This window comes from Stenella coeruleoalba (assembly GCF_951394435.1).
Source record: "Stenella coeruleoalba genome assembly, chromosome: 15".
Lineage (NCBI taxonomy): Eukaryota > Metazoa > Chordata > Mammalia > Artiodactyla > Delphinidae > Stenella > Stenella coeruleoalba.
Window position 1 is genome coordinate 18,473,790 of NC_137161.1, and position 17,622 is coordinate 18,491,411.

General features: G+C 47.2%; 1 protein-coding gene across 2 annotated transcripts in view; it reads left to right on the forward strand.

The window, feature by feature from the left end:
* Nucleotides 1–17,622, forward strand: part of CHD6 (chromodomain helicase DNA binding protein 6) — a 212,812-nt gene that overhangs the window by 184,203 nt on the left and 10,987 nt on the right. For both annotated transcript variants that reach the window (XM_079946401.1, XM_079946400.1), the window contains 7 exons: nucleotides 6,382–6,442; nucleotides 7,168–7,384; nucleotides 8,962–9,170; nucleotides 10,274–11,860; nucleotides 14,632–14,783; nucleotides 15,363–15,569; nucleotides 16,574–17,026. In XM_079946401.1, coding sequence (XP_079802527.1) covers nucleotides 6,382–6,442; nucleotides 7,168–7,384; nucleotides 8,962–9,170; nucleotides 10,274–11,860; nucleotides 14,632–14,783; nucleotides 15,363–15,569; nucleotides 16,574–17,026 — 2,886 coding nt within the window. The remainder of the gene's footprint in view (nucleotides 1–6,381; nucleotides 6,443–7,167; nucleotides 7,385–8,961; nucleotides 9,171–10,273; nucleotides 11,861–14,631; nucleotides 14,784–15,362; nucleotides 15,570–16,573; nucleotides 17,027–17,622) is intronic.

Genomic DNA, 17,622 nt, shown 5'->3' on the forward strand with positions numbered 1-17,622 from the left:
TTTCCAAAGCACTTTTGCCATTTGTTTCAGTTGATCCTCACCTCAGCCATGTGAAGTAAGAGCTTCAGGTGTTATTGCCCTCATGTGAGAGCTGGGGAAATTCAGGCCCAGGAAGTTAAAGGACGTTGCCAGATTCTCACAGCTACTAGATGATAGCGTTCAGACTAGATATTCTCTAGCTATTCTGGCTTTTTTTTTTTCCTGATCAAATATTCTTTTCATAGTCAAGAGAGTAGGAAGTGTTTTAGCTGTACGTACACACCCCTTCTCCCAGCAGCATCCTCTATGAAAAGGCAGCCCCCAGACCAACCGCAGGCCAGACCCAGCTCTGAAAGCTGTTCATGGTAAAGTTCACATGCTTAACTCATGCTTACTTCAGTCTTGGAGAGATCTGGGCACTGAAGTGGGAGTTGTGGCAGAATTGGTAAAATAACTCAAGTTTCCTTATAGTATGGTTAAACTCCTCTGGGACTCCTTTTTTTAAAATTCATTTATGAAAATAATGCCTGTATTATTTATTTTGCTCTTCAGATCCCTAAAACCTGGACTATAGAATATAATCAAAAGCAGAAGGAATGGGGAGTGCCTTTCCCAGATTTTGAGGTGAACAGATTATAAACAGATTAAGATCGACTTCTAGTCCATGTGCTAGAATAACAAACGTAGAGGAACAGCCAACATCTGAACCAAGCCTTCTCCCCACGCCCCAGCCCTTGTACTGAAGACACTGGTTGGGTGTTTCCTTCTCCCAGTTCTGTTCTCAGGCAGATCAGCAGGTTAAGGAAGCCCAAAGAGCGTATCATCCATCACTAAGTTAATTCATCTGAATTAAACAGACCTGGGCATAGGAGGGGGGCCTGGTTAGTAGATGGGAGAATCTCAGCATTGCAAGGACCCTAACGCATGTCTGCATGGTCTCAGTGTTCCATCCCTTCTACTGCGACATCACTGTGGGGGCATACCAGGCAGGTGTAGGTGCTTCCAGGAATCCATGAAGGGAAAGGGGGAATGTGCTATCTTCCAAGGAAGCCCATTTCATTGTTGGGTGGTATTTCCTCATTCTGACCCAGATATCTGACTCCCAGTTGGTTCCATGGACTCTGTCTAGTTTTCTTCTGGTCCTGCAAAGAGCAAAACTGTTCTTACTTTCCTCTCCAATAAGACTAAAAAATTTTGAGACCAACTAGCTACCGTAATCTCTTTAAGTCTCTTTTCAGGTGAAGTATCCTTAATTCCTCTTTCTTCTTATCATGTTGTCTCCAGACCCCTTGCTACTCTTGTGCCTTCCAGAGCTCACTGTGCTGTTGTCCTCTCCAACGTGGCAGTTGGAGAACCACAGAACTTTAGAGGGACATGTGAGATGATTAGTCTACTCCCTTCCCCCACCCTTTCTGTTTAATACCAGTAGAGCTTTTGATTGGTAAACAGTTGCAGCTAGTCAGTGGACATGCCTTCTAAAGCAGTTAGTCAGAAAGTTTACTTGTGTTTGGGATGGTCTAGAGCCTAGAATGGTAAAGGAAATCGTTCTCTATCAAACCCAGTATGCAGGGAGGTTACCATCTCCTTTAACTGAGATAGTAATAAGTAGTGGCCCAGCTCTGCCTGGTGTAGTCCTTGTGTTCTAACCAGCAGTCTTGTCCTCGCTCTGCAGCACTTCCTACAGCAGGTGCTCTCTGTAAAAGGAGGGTGAGTTCATGTGCACAGTGAACTAGGAAGAAACTCCTGCAGGGAAACTTAATGCCTAAAATGGTCAGATCCCACTATAAGAAAAGTTCAATGAGGAACTGAACAATGACTCTATTCTTATGAGTTGAGAGATCAAGGGGTCTCTGAACTCAAATAGAGATATTTGAATGTAGATGGAGTACTTCCACGCTTACTTCCACGCTTACAAAGCACGTTTCCCCTTCAGTTAGGCGTTGTTCTTATCCCTATTCTAGACGGGGGAAGCTCAAATAGTTTTAATGAGCTGCAAAAGAAGTCATACTCCTCAGGAGCAGTGTCTGCCCGCTCACATCTTTTTCTAAATCCTTCAGTCTTTCCATTATAAAATCCTTGAATTTTGTGTTAATGACATTTGATGTGTATCTACTTTCTATTTCTACATGAAATTTATGAAGGTAGTAGGATGCTTGATTTTTCTGCAAAATGAAAACTGCTGTGGGATATTTTTTAACTGCGCCTTCACGCATCCTGTTACCTCTACACAAAGAGTTCTTATATTCTCCTCCTGGCGAACTCCTGTGTCCTTCAATGTGAAGCTCAAAAGTCACCTCTCAGATGTCCTTCCCCTACCTGATTTGGGCCATGCAGAGTTGGTGACCCTTTCTGGTTTTCCCACTGTGTTTAGGAGCACTCATCACACTACATGGCCAGTATTTATTTTATGTCTCTTGTAATGGCCAGAATGTGGGCTCTAGAAGGATAAGGACTCCATCCTTCCCACTGTCAGAGCTCCTGAACCCAGCACAGTTCCTGGCAAACAAATGTAGGATGGCAGCTCATCGCCGCTCTTTTGGCCCTGGAGTTTTGTAAGGGCTTAGAGGAAATTCCCTGGGTCTGCAGGTCTGTGCTGCCGCGCCACTGCCTGCACCCACACCCAGACCAAAGAGGGGAGGCAGCCGGGCCTGGAGGAGCAGCCACAGGTGAGGGGGATCTGCTGTTGTCAGATCAGGAAACAGCCCTGCATCCTCGGCGGAGAAGTGCCACGCGGGAAGCTAAGTTACTCTTAGTGACTGACAGTGCATTTGATCCAACCAGGTGTGTCTTCAGCCCCCGGAGGCAATACATCCCTGTGGTTAGAGCTCCTCGTCTGGGGTCAGGCCTTCTAGGTTTGAATTCCATCTTCACCACTTAATAACTATATGTAGTATTAGATTATCAATCTCTCCTTCTACAATTTCCTTCTGTCTAAAAAGGGTCATTTAGTCGTTTAGAATGAATAAATGAAAAACGCACGTGAAGTACTCAGTATAGTATCTGGCCATGTACTTACCTGTAGACTTTTGTTGTTATTGCTGCTGTTGGCCACTGTGTCATGAAGCTATCCTTAGAGAACACACTTCAGCTGAAAGAGAGAAACGCTGAAGGATCCTCTAGCAGTTGGGCCTGTACGTGGGTATCTCCTCGGTGCCGGCTGCCGTGCGTCGGGCATTTGCTTTGTGCCAGCATTTGGTTAAACACTTTGCATAATCAACTCATTTGTGCCCCACGATCACCCGTAAAGTACTATTGTCTCCATTTTGCAAATGAAGAAATGAGCTTGAGAGAGGTCGAAACACGTTGCCCAAGGCCAGAGAGCAGTGGACTGTCAGACTCCAAACACAGACGTGCTCAAGATGGAGAAACTGCAGGTTGGAACTAACCTGTTGCCCTTACTTTGACAGTCTTACTTGTCAGCACTCTCTGGGACCCTGCCTTTGGAAATGATTGATTCATACTTCTTCTGAGATGAATATTTCTTTCAGACTGATTCACAGAGGCAGAAACTAGGATACTACATGTTCACGTGCAGACTTCAGAGGCAGGGCTTTCCATGTGCTCCCTGCGGTACCGCTCTGTCACACTCACATTAAATTGGTTATGTGACCACAAGATTATGACATCTTTTTCACTTCGGCTGCTGCTAAGCCAGGTCTTCTCCTTTCTGTCAGTGATAGAGAGGGGACCTGCCATCGAGAGAGAGCAGGAGACAGAAAGGCACTTACGGCTTCCAGAATCTTTCCTTACTTGAGGGTTTGCCTAAGGCCAACAGAAACTGTTAGGGCGGGTGGAAAGGAAGCCTGCATGGCAGGTGTGCCTGCCCCACACCAAGCCCGGAGCTGCCCCTGTGGAGTCGGTGCCCACGGCAGCCACACATCCGTCGTAACAAGGAGCGTGGTAGCCCTGGCGCCTGACCCCACCTCTCATAGTCTGTACAGCACTTCTCAGTCTAGAAGTGTCTATGATTACAACTTTCAGCATTATAAGGGTCTTCACGGGTGCTCTAAGAATACCCAAAAATGTTCTCTATGGCAGGAAGGATGGAAGGCCTGGTTGTTGGTTTTTGCTGGCTTTTTAACTGCCTAAATAGTGGGAAAGGCTGCTTTGGCATATGTAAGTGTCACTTCAGAATGGTACAGTAGATCAGCTTGAAGTTCCTTCTCTTCACTGATATTACATGGGCAAAGAAGAGGATTAAACTGGTGTTCTCCAATTCTAAATGTGTTGCGCTCTCTAAATCAGATTTTCAGCCGGGACTCCCTTTTTGTTCTGTTTTGGGCAGCTCAGTGGTTACAGTATAGGTTCTCATCAGACTACCGTGTTTGAAGCCCAGCTCTGCCCCTTGGTAGCCATGTGACCTTGGCAACTTACAGAACTTTCTAGGGCTTGTTTTCTGCCTCTGTAAAATAAGGATAGTAATACTTTCTACCTGGGGAAGCAGTGCTGATGACCAAAGGAGATAACCGTGTAAAGGGTTTTGCACGGTCACACATAGTTCTTGGTAACGTCAGCTATTACCACTACTCTAGTAAGAAAGAAATGCATTCAGAAAATGAACCCCTGCCCCTCTGCCTTTCTCAGGTCCTTCCCCGGTATTAGGGGCCTAAGAGAGCGGTTTGAATTTTAACTATTGCCAGTCATAGGTGTGTGTCCATCCCTCCTGAACCGAGGTGCTGCTCTCCTGGGCTGTGTCCCAGTTTTCTGTAAAGGACCAGACAGTAAATATCTTAGACCTGGGGGCCAGTAGAGTCACATCTTCTTCACCTCCTTCTCTTTCTCCCCCTCCTGCCCCTCCCTTCCTTCCTCCTCCTCCTCTTCTTCTTCCCTTAAAAACCATTCTTAGCTTAAGGGCCACACAAAAACAATCTACAGGCTGCAGATTGCTGACCCTTATTCTGACAGAATCTGACCCTGTGCTCCACCATAGCCGAAGTCATGAATCCTGGGGTTATTCTCGCCTGTCATTCACGTCAAAAGACGCAAGTCAGAGAAACAATAAGAGGGCTTCCCTGGTGGCACAGTGGTTGAGAGTCTGCCTGCCAATGCAGGGGACACGGGTTCGAGCCCTGGTCTGGGAAGGTCCCACGTGCTGCGGAGCAACTAAGCCCGTGCACCACAACTACTGAGCCCATGTGCCGCAACTCCTGAAGCCCACGTGCCTAGAACCCGTGCTCCGCAACAAGAGAAGCCACCACAGTGAGAATTCCGCTCACGGCAACAAAAAGTAGCCCCCGCTCGCCGCAACTAGAGAAAGCCATGCACAGCAACGAAGGACCAAAGCAGCCAAAAATAAATAAATAAAATACATAAGTTTGTAGAAAAATAAATAAAAAAGTAAAGTTGGTTTTTAAAAAATATAAAAGAAAAACAATAAGATAGGTGGGAAAATGGGTGAAATACATGAAGGGGATTAAGAAGTACAGACTTCCAGTTATAAAATAAATAAGTCACAGGGATGTGATGTACTGCATCGGGAATGTAGTCAATAGTATTAGAATAACTTTGTGTGGTGACAGATAGAAAGTACACCCATGGTGGTGATCATTTCTTACTGTACAAAGATACCGAATCACTGTTTTACACCTGAAACTAATATGATGTCGCAAGTCAACTTTACTTCAGTAAAAAAAAAAAAAAAAAGTAAGTTTTTGTGTTAAAAATGGAGTAAGTTGAAGACTCGCACTGTCTCTTCGCCCACACCCAAACTCCCACATGCTTTGTGTATAAGGAGCCTCTGAAGTTCCATTCCTGGGACCAAGAAAGGCTTCGTAAAGGACTCCATTAGAGCCAGGTTGACATATACTCCAACTTGGATAAGCTCTGTGATATTACTTCAGATTCTGAGCCTCCGATCATGATTTTAATTTTAAATTCCTGGAGGTTTGTGCCATCAGGTCTCCTGTCTGGAGCAGTCATGTTTTAGGAAAATAGCGTCTATTGCTGTGAAGTAAATGAAGCATAATGAACATGAGCATGACAGTTTTTCACAGCAGAAATCCAAAAATGCAGGCCCATGCTTTGTGAAATGACAGTATTAGACTGCAAGTGATGATAGTAAAGCAAATATTTAATTCTCAACTAAAAGAGTGCGTGTACAATGTAGTTGCCAGGGGAGCATGCCAGTTCATCATTCTTAAAGCTAATTCTCTACGGGCAGAATCATTCCACACAATTCCAGGGGGGAAAAAATGCTTATTTTAAATAAACTGCTTTCTGGCTCTTTTAAGACTCTGTGCATAAGTAAGCTTTATTCATCAGGGACTACCTTGATCTTTGAGATGCTCTTGAGCAGGGGATGTCTCTTGTGCATCTTTACTCCTTCTGTGTAGGGACTGGGTTTCTGAGTTGGTCTCTTCAGAGCTGCAGTTGTGCTGACGGCATGACTTCATTTATCCCTAGGAGAGTTCCAGTGATGGAGGTGATGGCATTTTTGGTGAAAAGAAGGATGACAGCCGGGCAGGTGAGACTGTGTCCTTCTGAAGGCAAAGAAAAGTAAGGTCCCTGTTTGTAGTTATCCTGGAGTTCATGTGTAATAAAAAAGAAAAAAATGCTGTTTTTTAAGGAGGCTCTTTTTAAAAGCCAATTAAGTTGACCTTCGTCAAACTCTGCGGGAGTCACCCAGGGAGCGGTAATGTGGCTCTGGCCAGCTTTCTCCACCTGGCACTGAATTCAACAGTGAAATGAAGTCAGGATGGAGTCTGAGAGATAAAAAGGAATCGTGGTTTCAGTGATTTTTTTTTTTTTCTTTTGAGAAAAGTTAAGGGTATTTGGTGTGTTCTCTTGTTGGTTTGTTTTTCTGAATTCAGACTTAACGGAGGCTTTGATGTTTAGAAGGCCCAGCTACACAGAAGCCTTTAGTTCTAAATGGAGATGGCCACAGAGCATCCACTTAAGCCGATGCCTTAGAGCAAGGCCCTTGAGTCAGTTCTGCCCCCACAGACAGGCACGTTTGTACTGGAGAGAGAGCAGAACCCACCGTACCTAAAGCTGCCTCTAAAGTGCAACTGCAGCGCTTCCGGCTGTGCCTAGCTCCCGAGCTGATTGTTGAACAGCAGCTACTTCCACTAAGTTACTAAGTCAGCTTTAGTTTTCTTTAAATGAAAGGGAAGAACAGCAACCAGAAAACCCAGTTGCCTTTGTTTTAGTTCTGTTTGTAAATACTAATATCCTCACTGATGTTTGAAGCCCAGGATGGCTCCGACCCAGACAAATCACCCTGGCCAGTTTCGTCTGCACTCACAGCTCGTCTCCGACGCCTGGTCACCATTTACCAGCGCTGTAACCGCAAGGAGCTCTGCCGACCTGAAATCCTGGGACCAGGAAACCAGGGATACTGGGTCCAGGAAGAGATGTTCCGGAGGTCCTCAGAGATGGATCTCATCAACAAGGAAGCCCAAAAGAGGTAAAAGCCAGTGGCCAAAAGGGCGTGCTGAGCTGCCCAATGGGTAAAGGTGACAAAGGGAACCCAACAGCTGGAGGGCAGGTGTGTCCAGTGTTCTCATATGGAGTCAGGTTGTCTCTAGAGTGAATTAAATCCAGCCTCCAACTGCAGTGGTGTTTTCGTGCTGACTCGGGAGTCTGGTGATACCTAGGACACCCTCTGTTCACAGTTCCCAGACTTGTGTGATCTTCCAACCTTACCCTCTTCCCTAAGTTGGACCCCAGTCTCTGGGGATGTGATTTAAACACCACACTAGCATGTATCAGATCATATTCTTTCAGCGGCAAAGTGAATAGTGTGCATTGAAGTTGTCTTATTGTAGCCAACAGTCCTTATCGAGCCTTTGAGAACAATAAGTACCATAAAATGCCAGCCCAGAAGGAAGGAGTTACTTGCCCATCTGAGAATTAAGGTAAAAATGGCTGCCTAAGGCCAGCACAGGCTAAGAACGATGCCAGGAGAGCAAATCAACAAAGCTGCTGTTCTTTGAGTCTTTATATCTCTCCGTCCTTTTGATGTAACATCCAGTGAATTGAAAGAATGCCACATAGTGAATTCAGTTATTGATACTTCTGTATACTCCTGGCCTTATGAAATTTGGTAATTCAGGGAGTAGATTTCTCCCATCTAGCTCCAAAGAGAGAACCAGAGCCCCTTCTTCCCTGCTTCTCACTCTTCCACTGACCCTCTCACCCCTCTCCTAGCTGAGCACTGTGCCCAAGAGCCCCTGGTGAAGACTACAGTGGCATATAATAATCCGTGTTCCTTAAGTCATTATCTTAATCCTGCAGGAGATAAAGTCTAGAGAACCTTCTGTCCTAGGAAGGGTTATCGTCGTGGGCAACCTGCCTACGTAAGACCAGGAAGGAAGCCAGTGTGAGATGGGAGTCAGGGAGGTGGGTGGCTGAGGGAGTCTCCTCCCCGCTCTGGACCAGTTTCTCCCTCTGTAAAACGAAGGAAGTGAATTTAAGGGCTTGAAAGGTCCCTCCAGGATTCTGTGATTCTCTGTTGTCGTATGGCAGAATGTTTAAGCATATAGAGTGCTTTTAAATTAAAATCTTTATCTCCCACAAGAGGAAATGAACTAGGTAATTTGTAAAATGAATGAATCAAGGGGACTTGCCTGGTGGTCCAGTGGTTAGGACTCCATGCTTCCACTGCAGGGGGCGCAGGTTCAATCCCTGGTCGGGGAACTAAGATCCCGCTGCTCAGGATGGCCAAAAATGCTGTGCAGTCCGGCCAAAAATAATAATGAGAATAAAATAAAATAAAATAAAATTGGCGAAGTAAGGTCTCAAGTACGCACACATGATTTGAAGGTGGCGGTAGAGGCTGAGGGGCTGCTGTGTTATAAGCCCCTCCACCCAAGTCAACCTGAATAAAAATAAACAGTAAAATAGACCCGCTCTGCCTGCTCTCTTGACTTCCTGGGCTCTCCCAAGTAGGTGCTCAGTAAGTAGTTGTTGGCTTTTTTTAACTGAAAAAAAAAAAAACAAGAAAGAAAACAGCTCACTCTCCTTCTCTGATTCCCTCTCTAGGTGGACTAGGAGAGAGCAAGCCGACTTCTACAGAACAGTGTCTTCCTTTGGTGTCGTTTATGATCAAGAAAAGAAAACCTTTGACTGGACGCAGTTTCGCATCATTTCCCGTTTGGACAAGAAGTCGGACGAGAGCCTGGAGCACTATTTCCATAGCTTCGTGGCCATGTGCCGGCACGTCTGTCGTCTGCCAGCCTGGAAGGATGGTGGTGAGGACACTCTCTGTCACTGTATCCCAGGTGGGACAAGGAGAGAACGTGCTTATTTTCAAGGTACAGAGTTAGGTATAACTATAGACGCGGAGCCAACGTGAAGAATTCAGGTAAAGACCAGTGGGTTTTCACAAAGCCACGGACTTCTAATCGGGTCCACCCTCATAAAATAAAATCTCTCTCCCAAAATGATGTGATTCCAACGAAAATTGAAATTCAGATTAAAATGTCACAGAAATATTAAGAAACTAATTACCTTTTCCAAAGTGCTTTTTTTTGTAAGTCTCATAGAGAATTATCCTACTATGAGCTTTGCACTTCCCTTAGATTAAATCTTAAATGTTTTCTCATGTGTTGACTTGTAGCTATGGAAAACTAGTGGCCGTCATTTAAACTCCCTGGGCTCCACTAGAGACCTTTTCTAAGAAATTTCTTCCTGGTTGGAATTTGCAGCAGCTTCCTCCGTGTCCCTCTTCAGTCTCGTACTCATAGATTAACTCGCTCTGGACCGTATGACTGTATTCTGGGAAAATTGAAACAAATGTTGAGCCTATTCAGTGTGGGTTCTAGACTGGCGGCAGCATGTACAGACACCCCACCTTCTGCCTGCATGTGGCACACTTAGGCTGTTTTCTTTAAAGCCAGGGAGCTGCATAGATCGGAAAGATCTGGACCTTGGAGTCATGCTGACAAGACCTGGACTGGAGTCCTGGTTCTGTCACCTTGAGCAAGTTAGCTTATCTGAGCCTCCTTCCTCATCCTTACACAAGGTTAACGATGGTATAGCATAGAGTTCTTGTGAGAACTAAATAACAGCCGTAAAGTACCTAGTTAGAAGGTACCTAGTCCTCCTTATTGACCGGGAAATAATATTTCCCGAACTGGAGTTTTCAGGCTCTTCTTTCACCTTCACTGGTCTGTCCGTGTTTCATAAAAACCTTCCCTTCTCTTTCAGCTTTTCAGTTTAGTGGGGCCACTAAGGCCCTGCCTTGCTGAGGACCCAGGGAGTCAAACTATAAGATCAAAGATGCAGGTGCTCAGGTGGGCAGGAAGTGTCCAAGGGCCACCTTAAGTGACAGGCTCTGTGTTCACCTTTGCAGGCCCCCCAGATCCCAGCATCTGCGTTGAACCCATCACTGAAGAGCGGGCCGCGAGAACCCTGTACCGCATTGAACTGTTGCGGAAGGTCCGGGAGCAAGTGCTGCAGTGTCCTCAGCTGCACGAGCGCCTTCAGCTCTGCAGGCCCAGCCTCTCCCTCCCCGTCTGGTGGGAGTGTGGAAAGCACGATCGGGACCTGTTGATCGGCACTGCCAAGCACGGGCTGAACCGCACCGACTACTACATCATGACCGACCCCCAGCTGTCCTTCCTGGACGCCTACAGAAACTATGCCCAACACAAAAGAACCGACCCCCAGGCTCCAGGGAGTCTCTGTTGCCTTTACCAGACCAACTCCAAACTGTATGAATCTCTTGCGTATACTCAAATGAGCAGGACTTCCGAGTCCCTTGAAAATGAACCTGAGAATCTAGTGAAAATAGAAGGTAGGGATGATCATCTTGGTCCACCTCGGGGCAGCTTATCTGACATGACTTGTGAAAACTTTATTTCTAAAGTTCAGGATGTCATTTCCATCACCCATGATGAGAGTCTACTGCCTGAGTCCTTGGAGAGCATGATGTATGGTAAGAAAGCACTAAGCCAGGAGCCAGTCTCTTTTCAGGAGAGCCCAGGTACCAATACCGAGTCCAGACAAGATGCCGTGGCTCTCGCAACAAGCAGAGATGGCAACTTCCAGCCTGGTGGCCACGAGGCAGAAATAGCCTCAGGCCCCTCTTTTATGGATACATTAGAAGCAGGAGTAGCTCAAATGAACATTAAAAATGGAAAACATTTGCTGGTGTCTCTTTCACAGGAAGGGGAACTCTGCTGCAGCGAGGCAGGGCAGAGACCTGAAAGCCTTGGGCAGCTGGAAACCAAATGCATAGCCTCCCCTTCCTTGGACCAAGGAAATGAGAGCGGGTTTGTTGACATGTGCAATCTGAGTGTCTATGACTCCAAAAGAAACCTGTCATCAGATCAGCAGTTAATTGATTTATTAGAATGCAAAAGTTTAGAAAGTAAATTGATTTTGGGTCGGAACCACAGTGATGAGGAGGAAGAAGAGGAGGAAAATGAGGAGGAAAACCTAGACCTGGCCGCAGGCACGCGGGAAAGGCCAGAGGTGTCGCCTCTTACCGAGCCCACTGCTCGTATGGCAGGGGAGAAGAGCCACAGCGGCTTTCTTGTGGACGAAGCCAAGAAAGGAAGCCTGGCGGCCAGAAGCCAGCATCCTGGACCGCAGGGCGCTTTTCTTCCCGCAGCCTGTCAGTGTCACTGCAAACACATGGAGAGGTGGACTCACGGCCTCCTCGAGAATGACCAGTTTGAAGTGGAGAAACCCCAGGGTTACAACCCAGACCCATACAAAAGCAAAGCCAATAATGTCACAGTTGGGGGCGAGCTCACTGCTGTTCCTCCAGAGCTGTTTCAGGTGAAGCATGAACATTTGAAAGAACCCTGGAAAGAAAGTGCAGAAGGGAAACAAGGTTTCCCTACATATCTGGAAGGGAGTGAACTCAAGGCGGAAGACGTGGATTTTGAGAGTAAAGATGATTATGATAGAGACGGGAACTGCCAGAGTCAAGGTACAGTGTGTGGGATCTTGTATTTTGGATAAGCCAGTTCTCGCAAGACAGGGAGGGCGCGTCGGGGGGGTGTTAAGGGTTTTACAGCTTCTGGAAGGGACCTGCTTACACTCACCGTGTTGTTTAAAAGCGAAGGTCACAGGCCTTGGTCTGAAAACGAGTCAGAGTAGCTTAACTCTGATCATTCCAGAGAACTGAGCATGATTGTAGGCAACCGTAGCACCTTGGCTGTGTCAGCTGCGTGATTTGGGCAGGGGTTGTGTGCTGTTATATGATAGATGCCAGATACAGTGTTGAGGGGAAGGAATTCGTTCTTCCACCAGGTAAAGTGCTACAAAGTGGGTTAAAGTAGAACAGCCAGGGAACGCCAAGAACCTGCAGTTTAACGGAGGTGCAGGTAATTTTTCAGGAACGCCACAAAAATACAAATAACCGTCATCTTTATTAAGGTGAGCAAAGACTGCACCATTTGTTCACGTGTATGTCAAAACCCTGTGTTGTAATATCGGTGCATTGGGTTGAGATTCCTTTAAGTAACTCAACAGAAATAAGAATAACCAAATTACATGCCACTCAATAAAAAATGCAGATAGACTTGATCTTTTTAAATAGGGAAATCTTAGGTAATGAAGGGATTTTAAAATGTTAATCTAGGTGACCCTGAGATTTGTATATACTTTGCAGGGATATGAATACAGTGATTAGAGATCCTGAGCAACAACAAATGGGTCTTAACTTTTTCACTGTTGTCTTTATGTCATCAGACCCAAGAGGACATATTAGGTGAACAAAAGATAGTTCTGTTTATCCTTGTCAGAAAAACAAAAATTACCCTGTAGGTGCCTGGCCTGGTGCCAGGGGCCAAGTGATGTTCAGGGATTCAGGCAGGCCAGCCCCTCCCCGCAGGACAGTGACTTCATCTAAAGAGGGAAACCCTGCCCTGGGTTGTCCCACTTCCTTTTTATTTTTGAACTCCCACCTTTGGTTTTAGCCTCGTGATAACTTGGGAAAGGTTTTGAACCCAAATTAAAATGTACACGCCAGCCAAGCTGAGGACATAGAAACTGAACTGAAAGGAGCTTCATCAGCCTGTGGCCCCAGACGACCCAGAAGGAGCCAGCCCAGACCTTGCCCCAGGCCACGAAGGGTCCCTGCCACGTGTGGAATTACATGTATACATTGCTCTTGGAACTCTGTTGTGGGGAAAATCAGCGAGTACTCAGTCCTGGGCAGTGTAGACAGTCCAGTGAGGATGGGCTAGAGGAGAGCTGTGCTGGCCTGGACTTCCTCTGGTGGCCGTGCCTTCTGGCTGGGCTGGGCTGGGAGACAGCAGTGAACTTGATAGGCTTTGGTGAGCATCGCGCACACTCGGCCGGGGGCGGGGGGTGTCCCTAGCACCAGTGCTTTTAAAGACGCTTTGACAGACCCCAGGGGTCTCCTCCACACATGAGATGTGGGAGAGGTGAGGCAGAGGGGGTTGCCCTATTTCTGAGGACGGAGCTTGGCCGCTGAAGGAGCAGTAACTGGCACAGCTGTCAGGGCCAGCGCCCGGGCTCCTGGCTCCTTCTCCAGGGTTTTCCCTCACACAGCATTCCGCTTTTTTCTTAAAATTTAAGTTCAGCTTTTCTGCTTAAAGCCTTTCAGCGGTGCTCCCCATTGGATCTAGAATAAAATTCAAATTTTCTGTCCTGGCCTGCAGAGCCCAGCATGTTCCCGATGATCCTGCCCCTCCGCCTCATCTCATCTTTTCCCCACTGCCTCCTCATCTTCCTGGGGGTCTCTCCTTCGACAGGTCCTCTCTGCCAGCCTTCCCTCCTACCAGTCGGTTTTCCCTCTTATTCCCTATCATGACACCTTGTCTCTTTCCCTTTATGGCCCTCACCCTGGTTTATAATTGTAACTATTCGTTTATAATTAGTGCATTTTCCCAACTGTCTTTCCCTCATGGAGCTGTAAGAGCCTAGAAAGCCAGGGCCACATCTGTCTTGTTTATCCTTGAATCCCCTGGCCTAGCAAGGCCCTGCTCCTGGTCGGGGGATGGGGGGGGGGTCTCTACGGCCCCCTGGGAGACTTGTTGCAGTCAAAAGTGAGACCACCACGTTTCAGAGGATAGACGTTCCGTGTCATTTCACCACGAAAGAGGTTCACAACTTTTCTTGGACGTTATGCTACACACAGTTCATTCCCTGTCATCTCCGTTAAGTGGATCTTTGAAGGTCCATTTCACAAGTGATAGTAAACATTCACCACTGAAGACTGAACGAATGAGTGGCATTTCCACTTCTTTCCATCAGTGAAGTACTTTAAACATTCTGGATTTCTTTGCATCATTTTTTATATAAATCAGGTCTATTTTACCTTCGTTGTAAGTTTCAGGACTTTTCTTCCTTCATCATTAATACCAGCCTCTTGCTGTGTTACATTTCCTACACTCTCCCCACTTCTGTATCAGAGCATAATGTTCACTTTCCTCTCACCCACTGCACCAAATGGGAAAGCCTCTTTGCGGTCCTTCATCGTCGTCGTCGTTATTCGGTTGTGGATGCAAACTCTTATTGGATGACTTGCATGGGTAGCCCTAGAGCAGGTCGTGCCTTTATGGCTTAACCGATAGAGTGCTTCTGGAAATAGAAAGTATGGTAATTAATAATTCAATTAAAAATAAATGAGCACACACTGGGCTAATTAAAAAACAAGATCAGACTTCCTCATCTTTCAGATCACTAGTATCTCCCGAGCGCCTAATTCATTTTTTTAACCTTCCTTCCTAGATTATCCAGGGAAATACTCTGAGGACGAGAGCAAGAACTCGACCTCGGGCATCGTAGGGGACCTCAGGGACAACCTGCAGGAGGCACGGGCTCCCACCATTGCGCAGCTGCTCCAGGAGAAAACCCTCTATTCCTTCTCCGAGTGGCCAAAGGTACCCAGAGCTTGCACACTCCACCCAGAGCATCCTCAGCTTCGACGCCTTTCCTTTAAACCTTTTAGAATATTTCTGAGAAACAGACTCAGACAAATGTTTCGTATCTTTAAAAGATACTAGTTATGTGACATTAAAGATACATGCACCTAATTAGACCATAAGACAGAAGTGTCAGCTTATCTTCGTATTTACAGCGCTGTGGCTTTTAATCTTCGTTGTCTAGACGATACCATTTCTTTTTTTTTTTTTTTTTTTTTGTGGTACGCGGAGCACAGGCTCCGAACGCGCAGGCCCAGCGGCCACGGCCCACGGGGCCAGCCGCTCCGCGGCATGTGGGATCCTCCCGGACCGGGGCACGAACCCACGTCCCCTGCATCGGGAGGCAGACTCCCAACCACTACGCCACCAGGGAAGCCCGATACCATTTCTTTTAAGACTTGTAAAGTGAGTCCATTTGTGTGCGCCCTTTTCTAATCAGTTCCTTCTGGTTAGAAAACTTGCCACTTGATTTCAGGGGATTTTGTGAATTTGGGTAACTTGGAACTTATTCCTCAGAGCTTTTGTTCTTTTTTATAGGATCGCGTGATAATTAACCGCCTGGATAACATCTGCCATGTGGTGTTAAAGGGGAAGTGGCCCTCCAACCAGCAGTATGAGCCCTCGGCCGCGCTGCCCACCCCCGTGTTAACCAGCGGCGCTGGTCCCCGCAGCAGCCTTTCAGAGCCAGAGGCATCAGAACATGTCTTCAGCAGTGGCGCAGCGTTGGTGGCCCAGATGCAGAAGGTGAGGCTGTAAGAATGTTCTTGACCTTGAAACAAAGGAGGAGGACGCTTTGCACTTCTTAATTGAGTCATTTATTCAACAAATACTGAGTGGATAGGAATTTTTTTCTTTCTTTTTTTTGGGGTCAAGCCATTAGTGTTCATTGAGGAATCTGGATTTTATCCTGTAGGCAGCAGAGGCTGTAGTTTTGGAGCAGGAAAGTGCGTGATGAAAGTGTGTTTGCAGCTCAAGGGGAGTGGTGTGCAGCTTCATGGGAGATGGGGGTCAGGGAGGGGCTGTGCCTCCAGGGCTGGGAGGCAGGTGGGCGTCTGAGGAAGAGATAAGTTCTAGACCAGCTTAGTGGCAGAGTGGCTCCAAAGAAAGGGGGGAGTTGGCTGGCATGTCGTGATGACTGATGACTATATGAGGAAGGGGAGGCGTGAACAGATCGGGATGTTCAACACTTGAGGACTGAGAACGGTGGCAGCAGATAGAAAGGAGGGGAGTCAAAGCAGGCATGAGTTTTATTTGTGGTTTATAAACCCAGAGGTCAAGTTTAAGGACACGTGGTTATTGGCACACTAGCTCTCACTCTCAGCTGCACACTGGACTCCGCTGGGGACCTTGAGAAGCTCCAGATTCTGACTGAATCGGTCCAGGGTGTAGACTCGATATTGGCTTTTTTTTTTTTTTTTTTTGACTTCCCAGTTGATTCTGGTGTACAGCTGAGGCTGAGATTCCCTAAACTATGATGTTGCAACTCTAGGTATATAGTTCATGGACTAGCAGCTTTCACAGCATCTGGGAACCTGTTAGAAATGCAGAGAATCTCAGGCCCGCTGAGGTTGAATCTGCATTCTAACAAGCTGTCCAGGTGATTTAGTAGTAAAGTTTGAGAAGGTTTGAGTTGGAAGAAGTTCTGAGAAGGTGATTACTAGCCCCAAGGAAATGGGGCCTAGAAAGAGCTGGCATTCAGCCACAGAGGTGGTGTTCAAACCTCTCTTGCCACATGTGTGTGTTCGCAGGAGAGCTTCTTGGCTTCGGTATTCACAAAGGAGGAACAGAAGCACAGGCGTCCTTATGAGTTCGAGGTGGAGAGGGACGCAAAGACCCGGGGCCTGGAGCAGTTCCCCGCCACCCACGGGCACCCCCCCATCGTCCTCAACGGCTGGCACGGAGAGTCAGCGATAGACCTCTCCTGCCCATCGGAGGGGTCCCCGGGGGCCACATCCCCTTTCCCAGTGAGCGCCAGCACCCCTAAGATTGGGGCTATCGGTTCACTTCAAGGAGCCCTTGGCATGGACTTGTCTGGGATTCTGCAAGCCGGCCTGATCCATCCAGTGACTGGACAGATCGTCAACGGAAGCCTCAGGAGAGATGACGCTGCCACCAGGAGGCGGAGAGGGAGGCGGAAGCATGTAGACGGAGGCGTGGACCTCATCTTTCTGAAGGAGCCGACACTCCAGGCGGGGATCTTGGTGGGTATATGAGCCACTAAGTACAAACACTGACCCCTGTACACTGAGCGACAAACCCTTTTTCCTCAGACACAGCGCTTTTTGATTATGGATCTTTTATCCCTATTTCAATTGTCCTGCTTATCTTCTCGTCATCAGTTGCTCTCAGTCTCTTTTAGAAATAGGTATTAGTCCATCGAGGGCCCTTAACCTGCATGCAACCTGGAAAAACGAACCAGGAGGTCTCACCATTTCACACAGTGACAGCCCAGCCTCCAGTGTCTCGGAGCCACTGGTGATCCAAAGAGTAAAGCAGAAACAGGGCTGTGTTTGCAACAGCGTTGTTCCAGGTCAGTGGGCTTTCCAGGAGCTGGGATTTGGGAGTCAGGACGTCCTGAACATTAATCCTGGCTCTGCTGCTTGAGCTGCTGGCCACCTTGAGCCGCCCCGCTTTGCTCCTCTGTAAAGAGGGGGCTGCAGCTTCTACCACAGAGGGTCGCTGTGAGGCTTCCTGAGGTCACACTAAGGTGTTCAGCTCAGAGATCCTTGTAAACAACAGAAAAGGGCAGAAACTGCACACCTGGTCCAGAGGAGTCCCCTCAGACTTCGTTTAATGT